The 22,204-nt window shown below is 40.2% G+C and overlaps 1 protein-coding gene across 5 annotated transcripts in view; it reads right to left on the bottom strand.

Annotated features, from left to right (window-relative positions):
- Positions 1-3,272: 3,272 nt before the first annotated feature.
- The window catches only part of MACROH2A1 (macroH2A.1 histone), a gene marked incomplete at its 5' end in the record, with an annotated part of 36,265 nt that continues 17,333 nt past the window's right edge, over positions 3,273-22,204 (bottom strand). The window contains 5 exons of one of the 5 annotated variants that reach the window (XM_079542559.1): positions 3,273-3,528; positions 8,521-8,695; positions 11,582-11,671; positions 16,993-17,092; positions 21,757-21,867. In XM_079542559.1, coding sequence (XP_079398685.1) covers positions 3,363-3,528; positions 8,521-8,695; positions 11,582-11,671; positions 16,993-17,092; positions 21,757-21,867 — 642 coding nt within the window. In that variant the 3' untranslated portion in view covers positions 3,273-3,362. Of the gene's footprint in view, positions 3,529-8,520; positions 8,696-11,581; positions 11,672-15,459; positions 15,551-16,992; positions 17,093-21,756; positions 21,868-22,204 lie in introns of all 5 variants that reach the window. The other 4 variants (XM_079542561.1, XM_079542560.1, XM_079542562.1 and 1 more) reach the window with 4 other exon arrangements.

The raw sequence follows: 22,204 nt of genomic DNA, 5'->3' as shown, positions 1-22,204 counted from the left end.
GCACAAATGCTGTTATTCATTGCTTCCATTTCTCAGGGGGAGGAAGGACTTCAGGAAGGAAGGATTCAAAGAGGCAGATGAGCTGCAGCGCGATTATGAATTCTTCCCCTTCTGTGGGGAAAAGAGAGAGACCCCAAATTTGCATTTTTGCTTACTTCCTCTCTGGGGCAAAGTAACACTTCTGTCAGCAGCTAATTGCATCTGAAAGCCAGCCTGGCAACCTGACCATGACTGTGGTAGGATAATTATACCTGCTCAACTAATCATAGTGCCTGACAACTTGGGATGAAAAAAGCTTTGGCAGGATGATAGCCTACAGAATTAGGGGGAACTGCTAAAGTAACACAATTTTTGATTCACCCAAAGGACAGTATTACAATGAATTACCTACAGGAGGGAAAGTCAGGGGAGTAAAAGCAGAAGAGCAGTGGAAAGCAAGACTTGAGGCAGTGGGTGGAAAATGCTGCTGGCTGCAATGTTTTTAACGCCTTAAAGTATTCAGAGAACATTCATTTAACCACTGTTTTCAGATAATGGAGTCCTAATGGACTGCAGCAATGAAAGAACAAGCAGCAAAGACCAGTTCACTGAGACTTTCAGTGTATGGCCTTCCTTAAATGATAAATTTATTTTTACATATGGTACTAGTCCGTTTAGCTGTTAAAAATGCTGGGAAGACAAGTCCCAAAGCGATGTTGTTTTGGTCCCAGTACACATTAGCAGCAATTTCTTCTGTTTTTCTTGTTATCCATGTAACCAGATATGTTTCTTTTCAGGTTTTTGAATCTATGCCACAGTCTGCTGGGGCTGCACCACGTGGCTGAGTTCAGGCTTGTTCTGGGATCTCTGGCTTCTGCTTTCCCCTCACAGCCTGCTGGGTTGCAGGACTCGAGAGCTACGTTCTCCAGGCTGTGGGGAAGGTGGGTGATCCACAGGAGTCAGTGGAAACACCGAGGGTTTAGGAGCTTCTGTATGAGTGCCAGGAAGGAGAAGGATGCTCTGGAATTTGTACAAAAGGAGAATACGGTGATGCAAGTGATGTTCCACAGCTGGGTTACAACGAGGATGGAGACCTTACAGCTCTCAGGCTGGGGCTCTGCCTGCTGTGAGAAGCAAGGCGTTCCCCTGCTCCAAGCCACGTGAGAAGCACTGATAACTGTTTCTGTTTACTCTGGAACACGATGCTGAGAGCTCAGATCCTCATCAGGTGGGAGATGTTCATGGATGCATAGCGAATTAAGGGCTGAATTCACACAAAGCAAACCTTGCGCATTGCAAGCAATGATGTGAGCTACTCACAGCGGCTGAAGAAGTGGATGAGATCTGCAGCCACAAGAAACAAGCCCGTGTCATTTGAATTATGGCACACTTTGCTTTGAGAACGTCTCAGTTCAAAGTTGACATCTGTTCATCTTGTATAGCAGTGTGAAAGATCTGTTAACTACGACTGCAGGCTGTATTTTTAACTGCTCTGAAAACACCAGCGGTATTTAAATACATTTTTTTTTTCTGTTGTTGATGTGATTTGGAGGGAAGAAAAAAGACTGCACTTTAGAATGTACTATAAGGTGTAAAGAGACCAAGGAGCTGGAATCTGTTGGGGACATGCTTGTTGGGACGTGCGTTCCTTCTGCAGGGAAAAAGGAAGGCTCCTTCTCAGGTGTCTCAGGACTCTCTCCCACATGCTTGGCTGTGCTTTTCTCTGCTTTTCAATCCTTTCAGTGACACCTAGTGATATTTGTGGAAAGTGCAGCTTGCTGTTGCCTGTACGAGGACCAACACGAGGGCAGCAATGTGCCATTCACAACGCAGTGCTGAGGTACGGTACCTTCCTTACTGCTGCTGAAGCTGCTATTGTTAAAGATTGACACTGTGATTCAACACATTTCACTTCGATTTCACAGTGTGGTCAGACGCCCTATGTGTTTGATGCACAGAATTAATTCACCCCCTGCTCCTAACTCTGTCTGCTTGTTTGGAACAGCACCATTTCTTAAATTTTGCCTTCCAGCGTTGTCACTGTTGATCTTCTACAGCACTCAAATGGTGACAGTATTCACAATCCTATGCAAAAAAAAAAAGACAACAAAAAAAAGCCAAACTCTTGACAGAGCTTAAGCTTACCCGCTTTTAATACTTGGTACTGAGTTTACTGAAAGCAGCCAGATATGCTCCATTCATTGCCCTGGATCAACTCAGGAGGGATGCGCAGCACTCTTTCATCAGCAAATGAAGTTTTTAATAGCAATGGAAAACGTATGCCTACTATCTAGAAAGCAGGCTAAAGACTTCAAAGGAAGGGCTTCCTCTTCAGAGAGCATTCATATGCTTTTGAATGTGTAACCTTTCCTTTCTCAAAGTACAAAAACAAGTGGCTTCCGTAAGGTTTTTGTTGGTATGGATTTCAGCTGTGCAAGCGATATGGCAACCAGTGCAAACTGGGCTCATAAAGATGTGGAAATCATACAGAATGGCTTCAAACGACCCAATATTCAATGACTGGAACTAGTTCAAAAAAACCCTAGGCCTTACTTGATTTAAAAGGCTGGGATCTCTCACACTAAGCAGCCAATTAAGTCAGCTTCTTCTACGGGAGATCTGAAGCACCAACTGGAAAGTCTGAATGCTCACAGAAGAAAGGGTCAGTTGTGAGTGACCGAGTGTGCAGACATCCACTCAGTACATACAAGATGCCCAGCATCTCCAGACCAGATTCCAGGCTGCTAATTGAAATCTGCTGCAATTCTCACAGCTAACTTCCCTGAATTTAAAAAATGAAGACTTAAGAGAAAAATTCCACTACACCAACAGCAACAGTTCAAACATTTTACTAAATCAATTCACACGATTTCAAAATTGTAAATATAATTAAGGACAAGAGGGTCTCTGTATCTTTTTTTTTTCCAGATTTATCATTAAGACAATAAACAAACACAAATTAGGTTTATAGCATCTGTTCTTTTAAAAAATGAAAGGAACGCCACTCGATGTATTGATAAAGCACCACAACACAGTTACAAAATAGGGTCGGCCTGTTTCTTTCACAAGTAAAAGACTACATTTTCCTAACAGCTTCCTGCTTCGATCCATACTTCATTAAAATAAAACTATAAAATCTCCTAGATTACACTAAGTTCAGACAATGCCTGGGGTACAGTGCATTAACAGCAGTAATGCCAACTATCAGTGCCAACATAAAACATCTTAGAAAGTAAAAAAACAAAACTAAAATAAATCCAAAAAACCACCTTTATTTCCCTAGATGAGCAAAATTTAAAATAAGGGATGCTCTGCTTCACAATGAGTTAAGGTTTTGGAGAAGAGGAAGGGTAGGAAGGGGCTGGTACTGCAGCTTTCTGTGCTCAGTTGGCATCTAGTTTGGCCATTTCCTGCACGTATATCCCTATACTCTCACTGTCAAAGAGCACAAAGTACACCGTCTTGATTGAGGAGGACATTGTTGACACAAAGTAGCTGGAGATGGCTTTCAGGATCAGCTGCGCAGCCGTTTGCTTTGGGAAACCGTTTCTGGTAGGAGAGACAAAAAAAGAGAAGACAGAAAATCAAGCCCTGCTGAATAAGACTTTGATAGTGTAAACTTGCATGGAATGCTCAGGCTTTTTCCTAATGCAGCACAGTAAATAAAGCTACAAAGCCAGTGTTTACCATCTGAATTAGAAGCTACAAAGTTGTTTGTTTAGGCAAGACTTAAATGCTCAAACAGAAGAAAGCATTCCCAAAATAGGAATGCAGAGTCCACGCTTAATGGGTCGAACCCTTCAATATCTGCTGGCTGCATTGTTCTCATCCAGCGGGCAGCTAAACCATGCGCTTACAGATATGACAGTCAATACTGCTATAAAGTGTGTATTTACTCAAATCTTTCTTAGGCAAACAGTGATAAGGATGTACTAAAACCATTCTCAGATGAATTTTCAATACAGAAATGGAGGTGGGTGGTAACAGTTGTAATTTTGATAACAGCGAGATTTTTTTCTTTTTTATTCCTTGTAATTCCACAAGTCAGTGTGTTTTGTTTTTTTTCTTTCCAAATTTATTGCCGTTATTTTTTGACGAAGAAAAAACCAATAGCTGTTTCTGACTAGAACCACAGCCACCTGGAAGTCAGCAGAATGCAGCTGGTGTCACAGTATGGCAGCCTATGGAACTAATTATTTTCTTTGTATTATTTCTTCCAAGTGTGGTTGCTTACAATTACACACGACAAGGGAAAATTCCTGCTGCACGTGCTTAGAAAGAGGAAGAGAGAGCTCAGTCAGCATCAGTGACACGGGGCAGAGCAAGCCCTATGGAAGTACTATCAGGCTTATCCAGTGACCCCACTGTGCTACTGGTTACCTGGAAACAGTATGAGCCAGCATCCTCATGGAAGCTCAAACTGGAGGACATCATGAAATTAGTACTGCCATGAGGGGAGCCGTGGAGAGCAGCAGCAGCATAGCACTGGATGCTTGATATGATATGGATGCTTGAAATCACAATGCAAATACGTCTGTGACAGGTTTGATAAGCGTGATTCATTTTTCTAAGAGTTATGTACACAAACAATACAGCAACAGAATTAATTTAATGATGCAATCAATAAAAAGAGGCGTGCAAGGAGCAGAGGAAGGGATGAAGAAGTTACACACGTTTTCCTCAATTGTGAAGACTGTACTTTCCAAGCACATCACCCTCTTTTGTTTCTCTACAGATCACTACCAATCTTTTGCCTTACTACGAATCACGTCTTCCTCCTTTCTTCATTATAATTAAGAACAATATCTTCACAGAAACTACTTCTGTACAAGTCCCACAGCCTCATCAACTCAGCCTATCTCTAAAGAGACATAACCATATAGCTACATCTGTAGTGGAAATGCTATGTCATGTCTTGAAGCAGAGATGGAGCACCTGGTGGGAAGGCAGGGCCAACACAGGGGAGCTCAGGTGCATGCAGTGTACCTGAGTGATGGAAGAGCTGGAGCCAGGATCCACCCCTTCCCACACCTCATTTAAGTGCTGGCACTGGAAGTAAGGTTATCTCTCTGGAGGTCCCTGTGTGCCTGAGTCCTTCTGAAAGCAAGCAGCTGCTTTCTCTTCTTTCTGTGCTTACTGCTGTTGGGTTGGAGTGAATCCTCACTTGCAGTTAGGGATCTTGTTGCTCTGCTGTCACTGCTGTGATTTTTATCACGTTACATGCATTACAGCGATTAGCAGCTTTCAGAGATGTATCTTTCTTTCAGCACTCATCATGCTATTGGAATGTGGTAATGATAGGAATGGTACAACTTAAGAGAATTCCAGAATTTAAACTCTTCTGTCAGCAGAAGCTCTGCTGCTGAATTCAAGCAGTGTGTGAGTAGTCTCCAAGGGAGAACAAACAGCAAAAAAATTTTAAAAAAAATCACATTTCTCTATTGAAGGAAGCTTTAGAAAGTTAAGTAAAATAGAGAACGCTGATGACCTTTAATGCAGTCTTTCATTTGAGCCAACTGAAGTGTGTTATACTGACACATAACATCGGGCAATATTAATAACATACAGATCACACAGATGGATTTCTCAGTTTCCTCAAAACCTTAAAGAAACATAGAATAGAAGCTGGGTTCAATTCACCTCTGCTATTAACAGGTGCATCGTGACTTAGTATTTGCCCACTGAAGCACCAAACTGATAATAAAACATTATATGCAGTAGGACATAAAATGAGAAAGGCAATTGCCTACGTCGTGGACAGTTCACTGCACATTACCTTACCACAAAATACACTCCATGAGGAGTTCTGTAGTACTGCTGCCTATAATGTGATGTTATTCATGCCACCTGAAGACAGTACATGTGATATTTCAGGAGTGATTACATGGAATAGTACATCTGCTTCTTTCTTTTCTGAAAAAGAACACTTTTTTTTTTCCTTATTGGAGCAGAAGAGGGGGAAAAAAAAACAACATTCTGAAAACATTTGTACATTTCCAAAGCTGACTGAGTTGGCTGGTGAGAATAAGTTGTGTGATCTGACAGCAGTTTTGACACCAGAGCTACTTCCTACTGTTGGCTTACTCAGAGAAGAGGGCATGGAGTCAGTATGCCTCCACATCTGATTGTCTGCTGGTTCATTATGAATGCTGCATCCTGGCATATATAGAGAGCAGACATCTGAGGAATTCTGCTCCTAAGAAGGACCAGTCATGAAGGAGAACACAAAAATCAAGGTATACCCTGTTTCTGAATTGTTTAAAGTGGATTCTGAAGTCACACAGCTTCTTGATGCTCCTGCAAAGTGGTCGCAACAGGTGAAAGAGAGGAGACTCCTCAAAGGGAGGCATGCACACAGGGGAGCTGAATAAAATGAGTTGTTCAGGACCACTGTAGGGGAAATAAACAGATGGGGGGGGGGGGGAAATCAGAAGTAGGATGCTGACCAGTGGCCACGTATGGGCTGCAAGGTGAAACAGAAGCCTCTTACAATGACCTTCTGGTCTGAGTTACGGTGTTGTGAAAAGGCTGTTTGAGAATTCAGCCAAGCTGGTGTCAATTCTGTCCAAAATTAGAGCCTCAGAATGAAATCCCCACTTTAAGGATTTTATTTTATTTTCAATTTCAAACTCTTCTTTCTCTGTTCTACTGCTGGCCCTACCAGACTGAACTCCAGGCTACCTTTGTACAGCACTCAGTTTGTGCTTGCCACGAGTTGGCTGTTTCTGTGCATCTGGCCCACTGAATGCTACAAGTATGCTATTTTATTTTCCCCCATGATTTATTTGAACTGCCCTCATGTAATCCCGTTCCTCAACTATAAAAGAGAATGAAACTGTTTATGTGGATTTATTGGGTGATGTCTGCTTGACAGATGTCTGTACTAGAACAGCTGCATACATGTGGTGTCTTTGGTATTTGCTGTCTTTGAAAGCTTTACTTTTTTAACACTTCTGACTTCATAAAAAAACAAGTAAAGAGTACTGGCAGAATATACTCTGTTTTCTCAAAAACTAATTTATGCTTGAATATTTCTAATTAAAGAAAAAAGGGAAAATAAACAACATATGTTTCTCCATGCCAGTTGATTTCTCTCCATGTTTTAAAAGCACCACTTCAATTGGCTTGAGTGAGAGCAACATGCATACGCCAAGTTAACACAGCTGCAGATCTTGCCTGTCAGTAACTGGATTTCATAACAGAACGTGGATCTTATGATTATTCAGGGTTTCATCATCTCCCACTATCAATTAACTGCTTTGCAACAACAGTCTCAAATGGGAGCTCTCCAGAAAAGAGAGCTCTGTGGAACATATTTCTCATAGCCTTGCTTTTAGGCACCTACATATTGAATTCCTTAGCTACTCTACAGTCTGTGGAACAGCACAGTTTCTCCAGAAGGGCAGTTCACAGAACAGCCTAGCTTGTGGATTTGGGATTATTCTGCAGAAAACTTTTCATTTCACTGAGTAGCCTTTCAACCAACAGCTATCAGTTCAATGGGTCAGTATGGATCCTCCACTGTAGCACGGTTTTAAGGAAGTAACAGAAGCAAACTTTGTAAAATGACACCCACTCAAAACAGCCTTATTTGCAGCTTTTTCTGATGCAAGACACTTGTATTAACCATCCTAGTGAAACTTCTGCTTCTTCATAGTTCTTCACCCTAAAGCTCAAGCGGTGTTTTCTGCTCTACAAAGAACAGCACAGGTGAATCCAGTGTTACAAGATGGGAAGGACATTCTTGCGGATCAGCCAACTTCTTTCATGGCAACTTTGAAAGTGGCAGTTGTTTAGGGTTAAATATACTACTGTGTAATTCAGCATAGATTAGGTCTTCACAGTGAGCCAGCAAAGGCCATATGATTCAAACCTCCCTTCTCAAATCCAAGTTCATCAAAATTCTAGTCCATGTTTAGATTCTTAAGGACGTTATTCAACTTCCTAATGGCACTGAGCATCCTGCACAAAACTACAGAACTGAACTTTAGATTTAGGCTTTAAAAATCTTGGCAACGACTTTTAAGATAACTTTTTTTCTGGAAGAGCCCCATGATGTAAACTCTGTGGAGTTTAGTTTATGGATTTGGGGTGAAAGCTTGAAGTGACTCTGCAAATCCTGAGAATCAAGACTCCTCAGGTCTGCTGCTTACACAAATGCTAAGATGTCTTTTAGCCATCCCAAAACCGTAGTAGGTTTAGTTACGTGCTAAAACCAGGTAAAATAGGCTTTATTTCTTCATGCTCTCCTCTATGTCTCAAATTGATACACTGTTAAAAGACACTTTTGCTCTTTAATCTGTTTGTATGCTTTAAGACTGCAGGGATTATGCTAGATGTGCCAAAGTTGGGAAAATATTACAGGCTCCACGTGCAGCTTGAAGGAACCCAGAAGAAACACTTAATTTGGGGAACTCAAATGAATGAACAAGAATGAAGTTAGCATGGTAGAAATGAGTTTTGTATGTAAGAAGAGACAGGAATGATAACACTTAGAAAACGTGGTCAGTATCAAGAATCAGGCTTGTGTAACAGCCTTACCTGCCACTGCCAATTGAAGGAAACGCAATTGATTTCAGCTTCTTTTCATCAGCCAGAGCCAAACAGTTCTTCACCGTCTTTTCCAGCAGCTCCTCACATTTGTCTGAGCCCCAGCCTGGGCTGTTACAGTGGATCACAAATTTTGCAGGCAATCCATGGCCAGCACTGACAACAGCTAGTAAGAAACGAAAGTGAAACATAACTCTTTCCTCTCATAGCATTCAAAGAATGCATATGTGATTAAAATAACAAACAAATATTGTTTTTGATATTTTGATGTTTTTGATATTTTGATATTCCTTTATCCCCTCTGAGTGTTTCAGATTAGAAATCACACAGTTTTAAAATATAACAACATGATTACAGAGACTTTCCTATTTCCAGCTGTACTTTGCCACGGTAATTTATACATCATAACTATAATAGAGCTTATTTTGGAGAGCAAGAATTCATGACTGACATCAAAGGAAATGCATTTATACTGGGGACTGTGGAAATCTGTGTAATGTCTGAGAAAAAAGGCAGTAATCTCTTAGAATGTAAATCCGTTCTAGGGATGATCTTGCTTTGGTTCAGAGTTTAAAGCAGAGCTACAATAAGTATTAGGATGCTGCCCTGCTGGAATTATGACTTGTGTGACCTTCAGCTACTCTTGCTAAACTTTTTTTTCCAGCTAGCCTCTGATAATAATTAAACCCAAATTGGATCAGTTTGGAGCTTGTAGTGTTCCACAGATTGGTAAGGAAGGCTGGAAAAGAGGTAAATTAAAGCTTTTCCTTCCAGCTTTGTTTCTGAGTAATTGTAGAGAAGATATTTTGTGCCAATTCGTAACTTTGGGCCCAGCTCTATTCAAGTTTTTCTGTCAATGGCTCATCTGAGACTGCTTACACAATGCCACTTTTAAGTGACTCTTTTTTCCACAGTTTTGACAGACAGTTGGACAGGATGCAGTAATAGCCTTACAAAGTTGGATTCACACTGTTTATACACCAACAGGTGAAGCCTTGTATGTACAGGGAACTTTAACCACACCAGCTGCATGCTATCACCGGGATGCTGGCAGGGACACAGAAGGATTACCAAGGCAAAGGAGCACTGCCTGCTGCCCACTGACAGCCAGTGAGTCTCCAGAAAGCTGGATAAGAGCATCAGAAATGGCAGCTGAACTCGCAGGTCTGCAGCTGCAATTAGAAACTTGTCACTGTCTTACAGGATCATGCATTGAACCTTCGCCAACAGTCAGCCCTCTAACAGACTGTGGGATACAAAAATATAAGACTGCAAAAACACAGGTTAAAAACCAAAGCTTGCATCTTCCAAAACAGTAGGAAAAATACCAGGAATCTTTACAAAAATCAGATTTGTAAAGGTGCTGAGAGGCCAGGCAACCTCTACTTCATTCTGGAATCTTTATGAAGTGTTTTTTTAATTTAAATACAGTAGAGAACTTTGGGTGCTATTATCACATAAAATAGACTTTGCCATGTGACATTCTGAGTGACTCATCAAAAGAATACATTTGAAAGGACAATGGAAGCACAAGGGCTGATGCTCTTATTCAATGTGCTGAGAATCTACGAATCCACAGCTTCAACTCCAGGCAACTTTAACTTGTCCTTAAAGGCAACTAAAATGTTGGCAGCTCCAGACTACATCATAAATCCAAGAGAAATCTCATCAAAGCAGCTGACATATCTCTAGTCAGATGTGAAATGCTGGTAATTCCTTCACACTGAAAGGATAAAATGTCGTATTGATATACATCACCAACTTTAGTGTTCCTCAGACAGGGAGTGACAGAGAGTAGTCATTAACTCAATTAGGATTCTGTTGAAGACAGCTGTTAATTACCCAGAGCAGCTGTCCCTTTCTTTAAATGCAAATGTTCTGAAAGGGGAAATAAGTTTTGCTATAGAAACAAACAAAGAGAACCACTGCATCGTTCTGTGCTAGTTACAGTCATGGTCCAGGTAAGGGTCCTGGTTATTTTATGAAAAGGGAAACCCATATTACTGAGAAATCTGAAAACTGCATATCCATTAATGGGGAAGTTGACTTGTGTCCAATCTTTTCTAGCAGTCAGGTTCTCTGGGGTAGAATGTGTCTCTCCACAGGGTGAGACTGCCATGCAATGCTCAGATCTGAGGGGTGCTCTGATGTCTGAGAGAAACTTTTTTTTTCCCCCCTCCAAATTGCAATCTGTTTGTGAGCACAGTTTGTCTTGTTCATTGGTGAGCAGATAAGGAGTAATGTAGATAAGGGGAAAAAAAGAGAGATTCCAAATATTTTAGCAAAACAAAAATTCCAAGGAAAAACTGAGTAATGTTTTTAAAAAGCAAGGAAGAAATCTTTGTGAAGCACCAGAAGCAAACAGTCACAACTCCTTCTGTCATAGCTGAAGTCTTTCATCTCCCCCTCAGCTTTAGTCAAAACTGGCTTACAAAACTGCATGTTCTGTATTTATTTTTATAGCATAAACACAGATGGCAGAACCAACATTCTATATGAACCAGCACCTATCAGCAACATCACAGATGGTGTCAAATTGCCATTACCAAATGTTAGTACTCTTCTGGTAGATTTTTCTCAAATATTGCTTAAAATTTGATAACTACACATCAAAAAATCATAAGCTTCTACAGTGATGATGTTGGCACTGATGAAATGAAGTATTAAGCGGGTGCTTGACTTTAAGCACGTGCTTAAGTTTGGTGAAAGTCAGTGGCATCTTGGCAAAGCAGACATTTAATAGAGTTGAATTCAACCACCCTGATTAATAAGTATCCAATTAATTGCTTTTATGAAGCGTACCCTTAACGATCAACTTTCCTCGTGTATGTGTGCATCTGTGAACAGCCCTCTGTTAGTTGTAATATTACATCACTGTGCCGTTTTCTGGTTACTTTGGTGATGGCTACTTAAGATGCAACGTGTGCATTATAACTCTGGAGAGCACAGATCACAGTGCAACCAGCAGTGATGCCTGGGGACAGCAGGAACCCAAGCAGAGTGCAGATGTGTGGCTGGTGGAGCCACGTGGTTCCGAAGCGCAGAGCCTCACCTCCAGCTATGTCCAAGGGCCCGTTCTTTTTCCGAAGCTCAATGACAGCTTCCACAAACTCCTTGCCACCTTTCTTTTCCAAAGTGCTTCCTGAACAGAGAATTGTTATTTTATTCCTCTCGTCTCAGGTTCCCACAGCAGAGAAGACTTATCATTATTTGTGATTACATCGCTCTACATATTTCTGCCCAAACATTTTTTTTGGGGACTGCAAAGTAAGATCTAAACCTTTTGGGACTTCAGAGTTAGCTATTCATTAAAAACAACAATGATAACAACAACAACAACGAAAAAAAAACAACAACAAAAAGACAACCCTAAGAACCCCAAAACCTTCCATCTGTATCCCTTGCTAACATCCTCAGACTGATTTTAATGTCAAAACATCTGACATGACATCCCTGTCTCCTTCCTTATCATGAGCATCTGTCAATGTGAAATGCTGCAGAAGAATGTGCTAGCTCAAAAGTGATTGAAGTTCCATAATTCCTTCCCTTAAGATTCATTTCCCCTCTCTCTTATAAATGTTTTTAAAGAGCCATTTGCCACAATAAGAATTTGAAACTCACCTGATCTTGGTCCCTGACCCCAACAGGTGGCACCAGGAATGAAACAGTCTCGTGAGTGCAGCGGGCTGCTTTACTTGGTAACTGCCCAGCTTGTTGAGCCACCTTTAACCAAGAGGAAGAGCCTCAGAAATAAGGAGAATCTCTAAGGAACATATTCCTCCAATGAACTTCTCTGACTACAGCTAAGGAGCTGGACAAAGTCATTTTGGGAGGAGAAGAGCTGTGCAGTGTTTCAAGGCAACCAAAAGGTATGCTTTTACCAAAGGCAGTCCATCACTAAATGGTTTAGATCTTATTTTGCAGCTCTAGTTTTAGGTATAAATATATGTATAAGAAAAAAAACAGCCCAAGAAAGCAGTTTCCTAACTACATAAGCATCCCAAATAATTCTGCGCTGTGCATATTAATAAGGCAGGTAAGTAAAAAGCAGTGGTATCATAAAGGCTCTGATTTCACATATTACTCCCAAAACTGATTTCCAAAAATTCAGAACTAGGATCTCTAAAGATTTAGGCTTTTATTTAGTGAAGCCCCTTACTTTCACTGATGGAGAAAGAAAAAACTCATTTTTCTGATGGAAGTGCACATACTGTATGCTCCATGAAGCAGAGCCCCTCCTCCAAGGTTCAGCTTAATAAATAAGAGTTATAGCTCTGAGAACTAAGAGGACTGCCAGATGCTTTCGTTTCGACCCCGTTGCTAAATTTCTTCCAAAATGACTATTAGAAGTTTCTTGAAAACAAGAAGGCGTTTGTTTGCTCATTCAAAAACTGACCCTGCCTCTATTTTCCTATTGGTTTATTGCTTTTGGGATACAAAAGCTGAGCATAATTTAGAAGTGTACGTCTCATGTTTTGCTTTTTTCATAACTAATTCAGAATTGCAAGATCAGACTGGGTAAGTCAGTGTAATTTTGCTCCTTGGACTCAGTTAAGCTTTTTTATGTAACTACTTTGGTCTAAGCTTTAGACAAACTCCACACTAAGACTTTTATGAAATTCATTTAGCTGTGCAACTGTGTACAAGGCACCATCTAGCAAATCTCTTAGATGAGACAGCAATGGCTCATCTGCAGCAGCAAGGTGTCCTAGGAGAGCAGGCTATGAAGAGAGCTGTGGCCAGGACTGGTGACTCAGAGGAGCACTGCCTTTACAGCAGCCGTGGCTGAACCCATTTCCCTGATGTGGCTGACGTGAGCGATCTGTAAAACCCCTCTGACAGGGAAGGGATAGGGAGGGAAAGAGTTTTCCATTCTAGTTGTATTTCTGCTGTATGTATTTCATCTCTTCTGCTCAGATCTGTATATGCATTCCAGTTATATTCCCCTTGAGTCCATGAACTGAGATCAGTCCTTAAACCCATGACATTCATAATCCTTAGATTTTCTTGTTTCAAGGGGAAACATAATTAAGCCTTGAACAGAACCTAGGAACAGAAAAGACCTATTAACTGGGTCATCTCTTTGCCATTGCAAAGCTGTTGTACATTTAATGGAATTTAGCCTAGTTTTTCCTAATTCAATCTAAAAGGATCAGCTTTTTCCCTTCTACTGGGAATTAATTTATAATTAAAAGCAATGAACAACCCTGTCAGCTCATCTCACTGAGCTCCTGCAGATATGGTTGAAAGAACATATGTGCTATCAGTGGTGCTTTCTGCACTTACTTCTCAGTTACGTGCTTCCGATTAATAGTGAGGATTTATACTGAAATTATCTTTCATTTTATATTGAAATGATATTTCAGGACTATGTTGTCAATGGGAAAGAACACACTGCCTTGAATCATTTTCCACTACATTAGCAACTTTCTGGAACGGAAGTCTCGCTTCAGAGCTTCAAGGTTAGTAGCTTATTTGCTCACGGGCATAAATATGTGCCACTCCCATGAGAATAAGGTCATTATCTCATGCTTTTGAAGCAGGCATTGGTATCAGTGTTGACAACAGCGTTAGCAGAAATTTAGGCTCTAAAATTCTCAGGGTAAGCCCCCAGTACACTTACATTGTTAGGGGAAAAAAACAACAACAACAAAAAAAATAATTAAAAAATAAATGAATTTAGATGGGTAAAAGTTAATCACTGGAAGCTAGGCATTTGTGCACTTCTATTCTTTCTTACAGCAGTCAGAGGCAACAGGAACCTACGCTAAGGTACGAGCAGCGCAGCTCTGAGAGAAAATTGTCTTTGTAGAGCAGCTTCTTGAGCATTTCTCTGCCAAAGGGCAGGACACGAGCACCTTGTCTAAATGAGCCTGACAGGCTTTAGAAGCGTATTCTTCAGATAAAGGGAGTTATGACACTCTTCTTTTCATGTCTCTGCATAACGTTTAGCCAGCCAAGTCGCAGCTGTTCCCGCTCTAACAGGCCACAAAGGGCTGCGTTCTTCTGTGCCTTACTCAGAACGGAGCTCCTTAAGAAACAGTGGGTGTTGCAAGGCTTGCTGACCTGCAGTGGGACAAGGGGCCTCCACAGGGGAGACCCTTTGTGCAGTGATGATGAGGCCGAGAGGAAATGTAAGAGGCTGGGATCGTGCAGTTGATTTATTTAAGTATGGTGTCATCGCCCTAATCAGCAACTTCCACATTCAGCCCAATTCTGATTTTGCCTTCTCAAATTACTAAGGCAGATCAGGTAAAGCATGGCTACCTGTTTGTAACATCCTTCAGTTAAAGGTATAACCAAGAGAGGAGTTACTCAGGGCAAAGCAGAGATAACTACTGAAGACGGTCTGTAATATGTAACACCTTAACTCATCAGTGCAGCTTAGATGACTGACTGTATGAAAAATGTGTCTGGTGTGTCTATCCACATGCCGGTGACAAAGGCAACCACTGAGCAGGGCTACAAGCTAATTGGTCCACGAGTTAAAACATGAAAAAGCAAATCCATCATAAAAGTGCTCAGAAAATAAGGTGGGCTAGATCCAGCATGTCAGATGTGAACATCTGAAACTTGGCATGGAGAGAGTGTACTGGAACTGGCCAGAATTCTAAAGATCAAGGCATAAGCTGTATTCCATGTCATACAGTGTTGTAGCTCATTTTCCTTGGTCGCATGCCTGCATTGTACATATGCTGTTCTTGCACTTCAAATTTTGGCAGTGCGTTCTATCGTTACTTTTGAAAGTCTGATTTGGTGATAAAAATCAGGAATGCCTACTGAGTTTGCAACAACTCATTGCTTTTTGTTATCAGTCAGGACTGCTGGAAGTGAGAAATAAATGCAAATCTGCATAGCTACAACAAGCTTGTGGCTGCTGATTGACCATGCACACACATACAAACTCCGCAGCACTGAACTTTCCATTACCTACTTCACCACCGGTGTAGAAGTCAGAGTTTGTCGGGTGAACGACAGCATCACTGTCGATCGTGGCAATGTCAGCCTGTACAACTTGCAACTACAACAGGTAAACAGATGTATATCAACCACGTTGGACAGAGACCCAGCACAGGCTCTACATTTACACATGTACCAACGTCCATTATTTTCCTACCTTCACATCTCCAAACCTTGCGCCAAAGGAGTAATGCTGAGTGGTGTGTGCAGGTGTGTGTAGAGAAAGGGGTGTAGGGAACAGGAGGAGGAATATTGAGTACGACATGATCAAATAGATGTTAAAATGACAAGTCAGAGCAATCACACGAGATCATTTCCAAAGATTTAAGATCAGCTAACACCCCATTTCACTTGGCAGCATCCTAGAACAACTAGTTCCCCACAGAGCATGACACTAAAATATGGAATCTGTTTAAAAAAAGAAATTCATGATTGTCAAGCCAAACAAAATAACTAGTTTCTCCATTTTGTCAGCATCAATAAGCTGACAGGAACTCATCTTCATATGCTTAGCAATTCATTACTTGGTTGCTAAAACCGACGTTTTCCTTCATATGTAGGAAGCAATGTATGGCGGGATTTTACTGAATTTGATTTAAAATGTGTAAATGATCGAGTTTATATTTTAAAGGTAAAGCCTATTTTCGAATTATGTGTTCCAAAGGATGAGACACAGGTGTAAAAACATACATGTACCTGAGAAAGACTGGTTTTAAATGACCCTTCTTGAATCTTTTTCTTGTTAAATTACATACAGGAAATGCAGCAGCAGAATTATGGGTTGCATTCCATTTAAAAAACAACAGCAGGTATAATCAAATAACAGTGGAGTGCAGTACATAATGTGTGGAAAGTCAATTTTTCTTTTATGCTTGCTGAAGAACAGACAGTTGATGAATCTGGAACAGGAGGAGGTTTAAAAGCGATACAACATCAGTGATAGTATCTGCAAGTTCAGCATTGGTATACTATCAGTTTTTGTTTTCAGCTGAATGTGATTGTGATGGGGAGCAACCTAAACAGAATTGAAACAAATAATTTGACTGAATCACACACGAAATTAAGATACAGAAAATTTGGGTCTAGTTTAATCATTCCTCTTTGAGAAGCGTTATGCCTACTCTGAGTATCAGAAAAAGAGATAACATCAGAGATTGCAGTCAGAATGGAGAAACTGCTTATTTTGAAAACAACCTGACAAAAAAAGTATTTTAGTCCTCAAAGAAGCCACATAAAAACCCCCCAAAATAGCTAACAGTCACATATGATCATTATGGAAAAGAATTTAAATGATTTTTTAAATTGAATTCAACTTGAAGGCTAGCAGTTGTTGCAAGTTTTCAGATTTGGTGAGAATGTCTTTTGAATACAGTTCTTCAACAAGAGAGAACCTGGAAGATTAGAATTTTGGCTCTTATTTCATGAACGAAGCCCTAGAGAGTAAATTCTGGGTTCCATAATTTCCATGTGACCATTAGTTGTGTCAACCCATGCCCCATTTACCTAGGTCATCTTTAAGGTCAATGTCAGCATTGGTAGGATTGATAATGGCCTCCACCTCGAAGCCGGCTAAATTACTGATTTCACTGTGAATAAGGTTCAGCTGAAAAGAAAAGCATGAGGTGGGAAATAACAGGACAGCTGGGAAATCACAGAGAAGCTGCAGAAAAGTGAGCTTTGCAACACAGATGGAGATAGCATCACTGCAAACAAATATGCAAAATAAAAGGCAAGTCATAAAGGAGGGCTGTTATTAAAAAAAATAATTAAACAATTGAAAACATCAAACCCAAGACTCAAACACTGTTGACACTGTGAGGAAATAAATGTACCTACCAACAAGGCCCTATTTTGGCTTTGTGCTGAGTTCTATTGGAGGTTCTTATTTCAGCATCATAAAAAAGGTATTTGTCTCTTCTTGGAGGACAGATGAAAGACACCCTGACCATCTCTTATGCACCCATTGCAGGGATGTGCCGTGGCTGTTCGGCACTCAAACTGGATGAAAGGCACAGCTTCTCTTTACTGAAGCCAGTGAGCCTGAGCACGTCTTTAGGAAAGGAGGCACTTGTCTTTAGAGACAACTCCACCCTAATAAAAGGCTGCACTTCTTTTTTCTTTCCATGCTCCTGTCACCATCTCCTGCCTTGCAGTCACTTTGGCTTTCACACACAGTTCTGCTGGTGCCATCCCGATCCAGTACTGTAAACAGGCACTGTTACGTCAGATAGAAAAACTGCATCATAACTTATATCTACAATATGTATACGCCTTTAAAATGATTGCTTTGCCAGCTAATTGGGGCACATGGAAAGCAACTACAAAAAATAAGTTCTTATTCATTTATGCAACCCTTCAAGCCAACTGAAATTAAGGGAGGCTTTCCTTCTAACCCAAAGCCCACATCCTCAACATATGAAACATAAGACATACAGTCAAACATGGCAATTAATCTCATCAAAAACCAAATTTCATCTCTTGGTTTGTAACCCACATTCTGTAAACTTAACTCTTTGTGTCTTCTCCACGTCTATGTGATTTTATTAATAGGGAACACGAATCAATTCATGAAACCAATACAAATGAATGGGTCGTTCAAGGAGGCCAGCGTTCATCCATTTAAGTTTTCTGAAGAAAACATTTCCGTTTCATTCATGTGATTGCATGAATTGACCTTCTTTCTCTTTTTAAAAGTCAGCAATTTGATATAATTTGCATATGTTCCCTGAGTAAACTGCATTCCCTCGAAATAGGGTGATTCTGGTTAAAAATGAGTGTAATTCAGCCCTGTTTTAAGTATGGGTCTGTCTGGGAGTCTGTAATAAAAATCGAAGCAAGCTTGCTTTCCAAATAGCTGAGAGTCCTTTAATACTTCACACCTGGTGAGTTATTCATACTGGAGTTTGAGTCTTGAGTTTGACTACAAGCAACTGCTGTTTAGAAAAAAAAAAAAAAAGAAAAGGAAGTCAAATAAAACCAAACCAAAATATTAAATAAACTATGAATTTTGAAATCGTAATAATAAAAAATATCCAAAAACAAAATACATGCACACACCAAAAGACTGTTTTGTGGAGATTTTAGTATGTTCCTAAGCACATTTCATCCATTTTATAGGTGAATCTTTTTGATCCCTAATCAAGTTCCACAAATTTTTGCCCCAGGTTTATCAGCTGTGCAGTGTGTTGGTTTCAGACCTTAAATTATCTCTGCACCTACTTACAGAAGGGATTTACAGAGCAACCAGCTGCTACTTAAAGTTTCAACTTAACAGGAACAATGAAATGCTTACAAAGCTGCCCATTACTGATGACTCGTGTCAGCAGCTAAGTGCTATTTGTTCAATTCTGCACGTGCTGTTCAATGCAATGTTAGCTGATTGTCAAACAGTACAGCACAAATTAAACTTTTCCCATAGAACTAAACAGAGCAATTGCTCAATTTTACTTTTTAACAGTATGAAGCATTTATTTGAGACAGAAGAAACAAATCTCTAAAGGGCCACCCTGAAAAAAACCTATTTGCACATCCATGTGCAACTTTCAAACTACTGGAAGTTTTCCTAGGATGAGTTTCATAGTGCAAAGTGAGGATGGATTTTGCAGCCCAACATGCTGCTGTTTTTCTGAAAGCCCAAACTCTGATGCTCAGGCTTGAGGTCTGACACTTCGCACTGTAGTTCACTTTTCCATTAAGAACACACAGAACAGAAATACAAGACTAATTAACCAGCTATGATCAGTAGGAATATTTTTACTTTCAAATTGAACAGCTCAAAATGTTTTAACACATTAAGCTTTTCTACCATCCAGAAAGTGTCAGGAGTGTAGTTGTATCTCCATTCCATAAATGGGGAAAGCAACAGGGAGAGGTGATTCACCGTGTCTCTTAGCTGGCCAAATCCAGAAGCCAGGACTCCTATATCCCAGGCCTCGATCTGAACCACCTGGTGTCTTCTCAACCCCAGAGAGGCCAGAAGCTTTTCCCTCCCTCAAAATGCTGTTTAGCAGTGAGGTTATGTTGAGTGGAAGAAAGGTCATCCTGCAACCCGGCAGTCACCTGTTGTCCTCACATACTCCCAAAATAAGCACCATGCAGGAGCCTAAGGAATCGAACCACAGCACTGCTGTCTACAACAGCTATTGAGGAAAATTCTCGTCGTTACGCTTATGAATATCATGTGGCATTAATTTAAGGCATTTTAAAGTCAATGTTATCTTTTTAAACATCAGTTGCATATAGCAGTGGCTACATAGAAGCATTTAATTGATTCAACGTCACAGCTGTTTTTAAAGATAATTGCTACATTTCATTTCTAAATTTCCTAAATAAATAAGCAATTATCTGGGATTTCCACGTCAGAAATAATTATAAAGCCCCACAACTGGCAGTGAGACCCCAGACTGCCAGACCTGCATGGCAGCAGATGCTCTGGCCCAGCCCAAGTTTAGGGGACAGGGAGCACTGAAGTCCCACTGATTCCATGGCTGAATATTTTATCTTTGCTCTTTTTTAAAATCACTAGAAAACAAATATTTTGATCATATGGAAAATGCATCTTTGGAGAATAATTTTCCCAATTATTATTGTCGTGCACAGTATTCTGTAGAATACTTTTAAAATACTTCTAGGAATAAGCCAACGTAATAGGAATGTCTTTTGGTTAGTGTGCTAAATAAGATGTCTGATCACCACAGGGCAAAGATTTTGTATTCTAGGCTCTCTCTTTTTCATTCTTAACAAGAGTGCTTGAAAGAATTCAGGTTGGTCTAAATGTGCTATTTTGGGGGTACATCAGAGCATCAAAGAGCTTCATTTTGCAGTGACACATAACAAGATACTGACCATTCTTATATTTGTTAGAAGTGTCAATGGTAAAAAATGCAGCCCCAACAGGTGAAGAACCAGTGTGAGGATGGATACAAACCACCAGTGATCGGAGCTGCATTCACAAGAGTACGAGCAAGCCAAAAAGCCCATTTCCCATACAAGGTACTGCTGGAACGTCCACAACAGACAGAGGCTTTGCTCATCACTGCTTTAAAGCAGTTCTGGAGTTCACAACTCTCTTCCTCTGAGCCCAGTCACAAAGCCCCCTTGATCTGCAGGGCCAGTCTTGTTAGAACACGACATCACTTCCTATTACAGATTTCTGATGGTAACTACAAGGAGCTCAGAGTCAGACCCAAAAGCCTTACACTCTTAGCCTTCTTCATACAGTAACTTAGACTGTAAGTTTTGGGTTCTAATTCAGTCATCTGCAAGTCTTTAAAATTACATTGTAAACCACTCCCCTAGAGGTAGTCAAAGAACAAAAAACCTAACAAAAAAACCCCTACTGATCTCATAATCTGGCTCTCAGTGTACAATTAACAGTGGAAAACAAGTCTTACAAGAAATAATGTTACTTTCATGCACGTTAAAATTAGCGAACAAATTGTGGAAGGATAAATGGAGAACATCCTCAATATGAAATAAAAACGGGTCAGAGGATACATCCCACAATGGACAATAATGGTTCATCTTTTATGGCTTACAACACAATGATCTGATTACTGAATGATAGAAGAAAGATGCAGTTTTACTTAATAAAATTTAGTATTGCAAACTAAAGGCAGGTTCCAAGATAAAAGACCAAATTAACTTATTCAACTGTCTCTTCAAATGAATTGTCTTTTTAAACAGATGTGTTTGCATCAAACCACCCCATGTCCCAAAGCATATTCACAGAGAAAAAAAGATCATGGACTTCCAGCTTTTCATAAAAGCATCATTCATTATTACACAGCATGAACTATCGCAAAAAATAATAAAAAAATAGAACAGAACACGAGACAACTATTATAAACAAAGGTCTAAAAGAGGTTCTGATTAAGAACTGCACATCCTCCACATCAGCAATGAGGTGGGATGCCCTTCAGAAAAGCCATTTTATTCTTACAGTAATTTTGTCTTTGGCAAAAGCTTAGCTGTGGCAATTGTGCTGTCTGTGGGTAAGGCATGATAGATTACAAGCACACAGGCTTTCTTTCTATCTGAATATTTAATTATGTAGGCTTATGAAGACTCGTTTATGTATTTTTAAAATGTTCTAGAGGTTGTTTCAGAGAATTTCTGTGTTTGTAAACTGATTTCATACACCTCCACACGCGCAGTGGAGAAACGTCAATTGTACCTGGATGTTCTGGGGGTAGGGGATGGTGGGAGGGCTGTTCCCTAAGCAGCACAGACAAATAAGAATTCATCTATACAAATGCATGAGCATACCTTCTGGCCAAGAAACAGACTTTTTGTAGACAGGACCGTGAAGCCATCTGCAGGAGTTCCCTCTGTTGTGCTGTCAGCACTGGCTGATTTGCTCACTTCTCCCTGCTTCTTCTTCCAAAAACAGAGTTAATTAATTAACTCAAGACTCAGGGTAAAACAGCGTTTAATAACACTAACAAATATGACACACACAAATGCTTACCAGCAATAAAATGCTACTACAAACATTGGCGTTTGGATTTTATCTGTGAGTCTGCAGTGGCTGATAAAAGCTGAAAGAATCACAGCAAAAATGACCTCAATGTCTGCATATCTTTATGTTCCTCTCTTGCCTATGATTGCACACAATTGAGGGGACGAATGCATTAAATGATGAAAGATAAAATGAACTTTTAATAGCTTTCTAATGGTTTGTGTGCAAAAATTCTGTTTCTATTGATGTGTAGGC

This window comes from Tetrao urogallus (genome assembly GCF_951394365.1).
Source record: "Tetrao urogallus genome assembly, chromosome: 14".
NCBI lineage: Eukaryota > Metazoa > Chordata > Aves > Galliformes > Phasianidae > Tetrao > Tetrao urogallus.
Note: the sequence above shows the minus strand (reverse complement) of the source record. Positions and strands in the feature narration are given on the sequence as shown.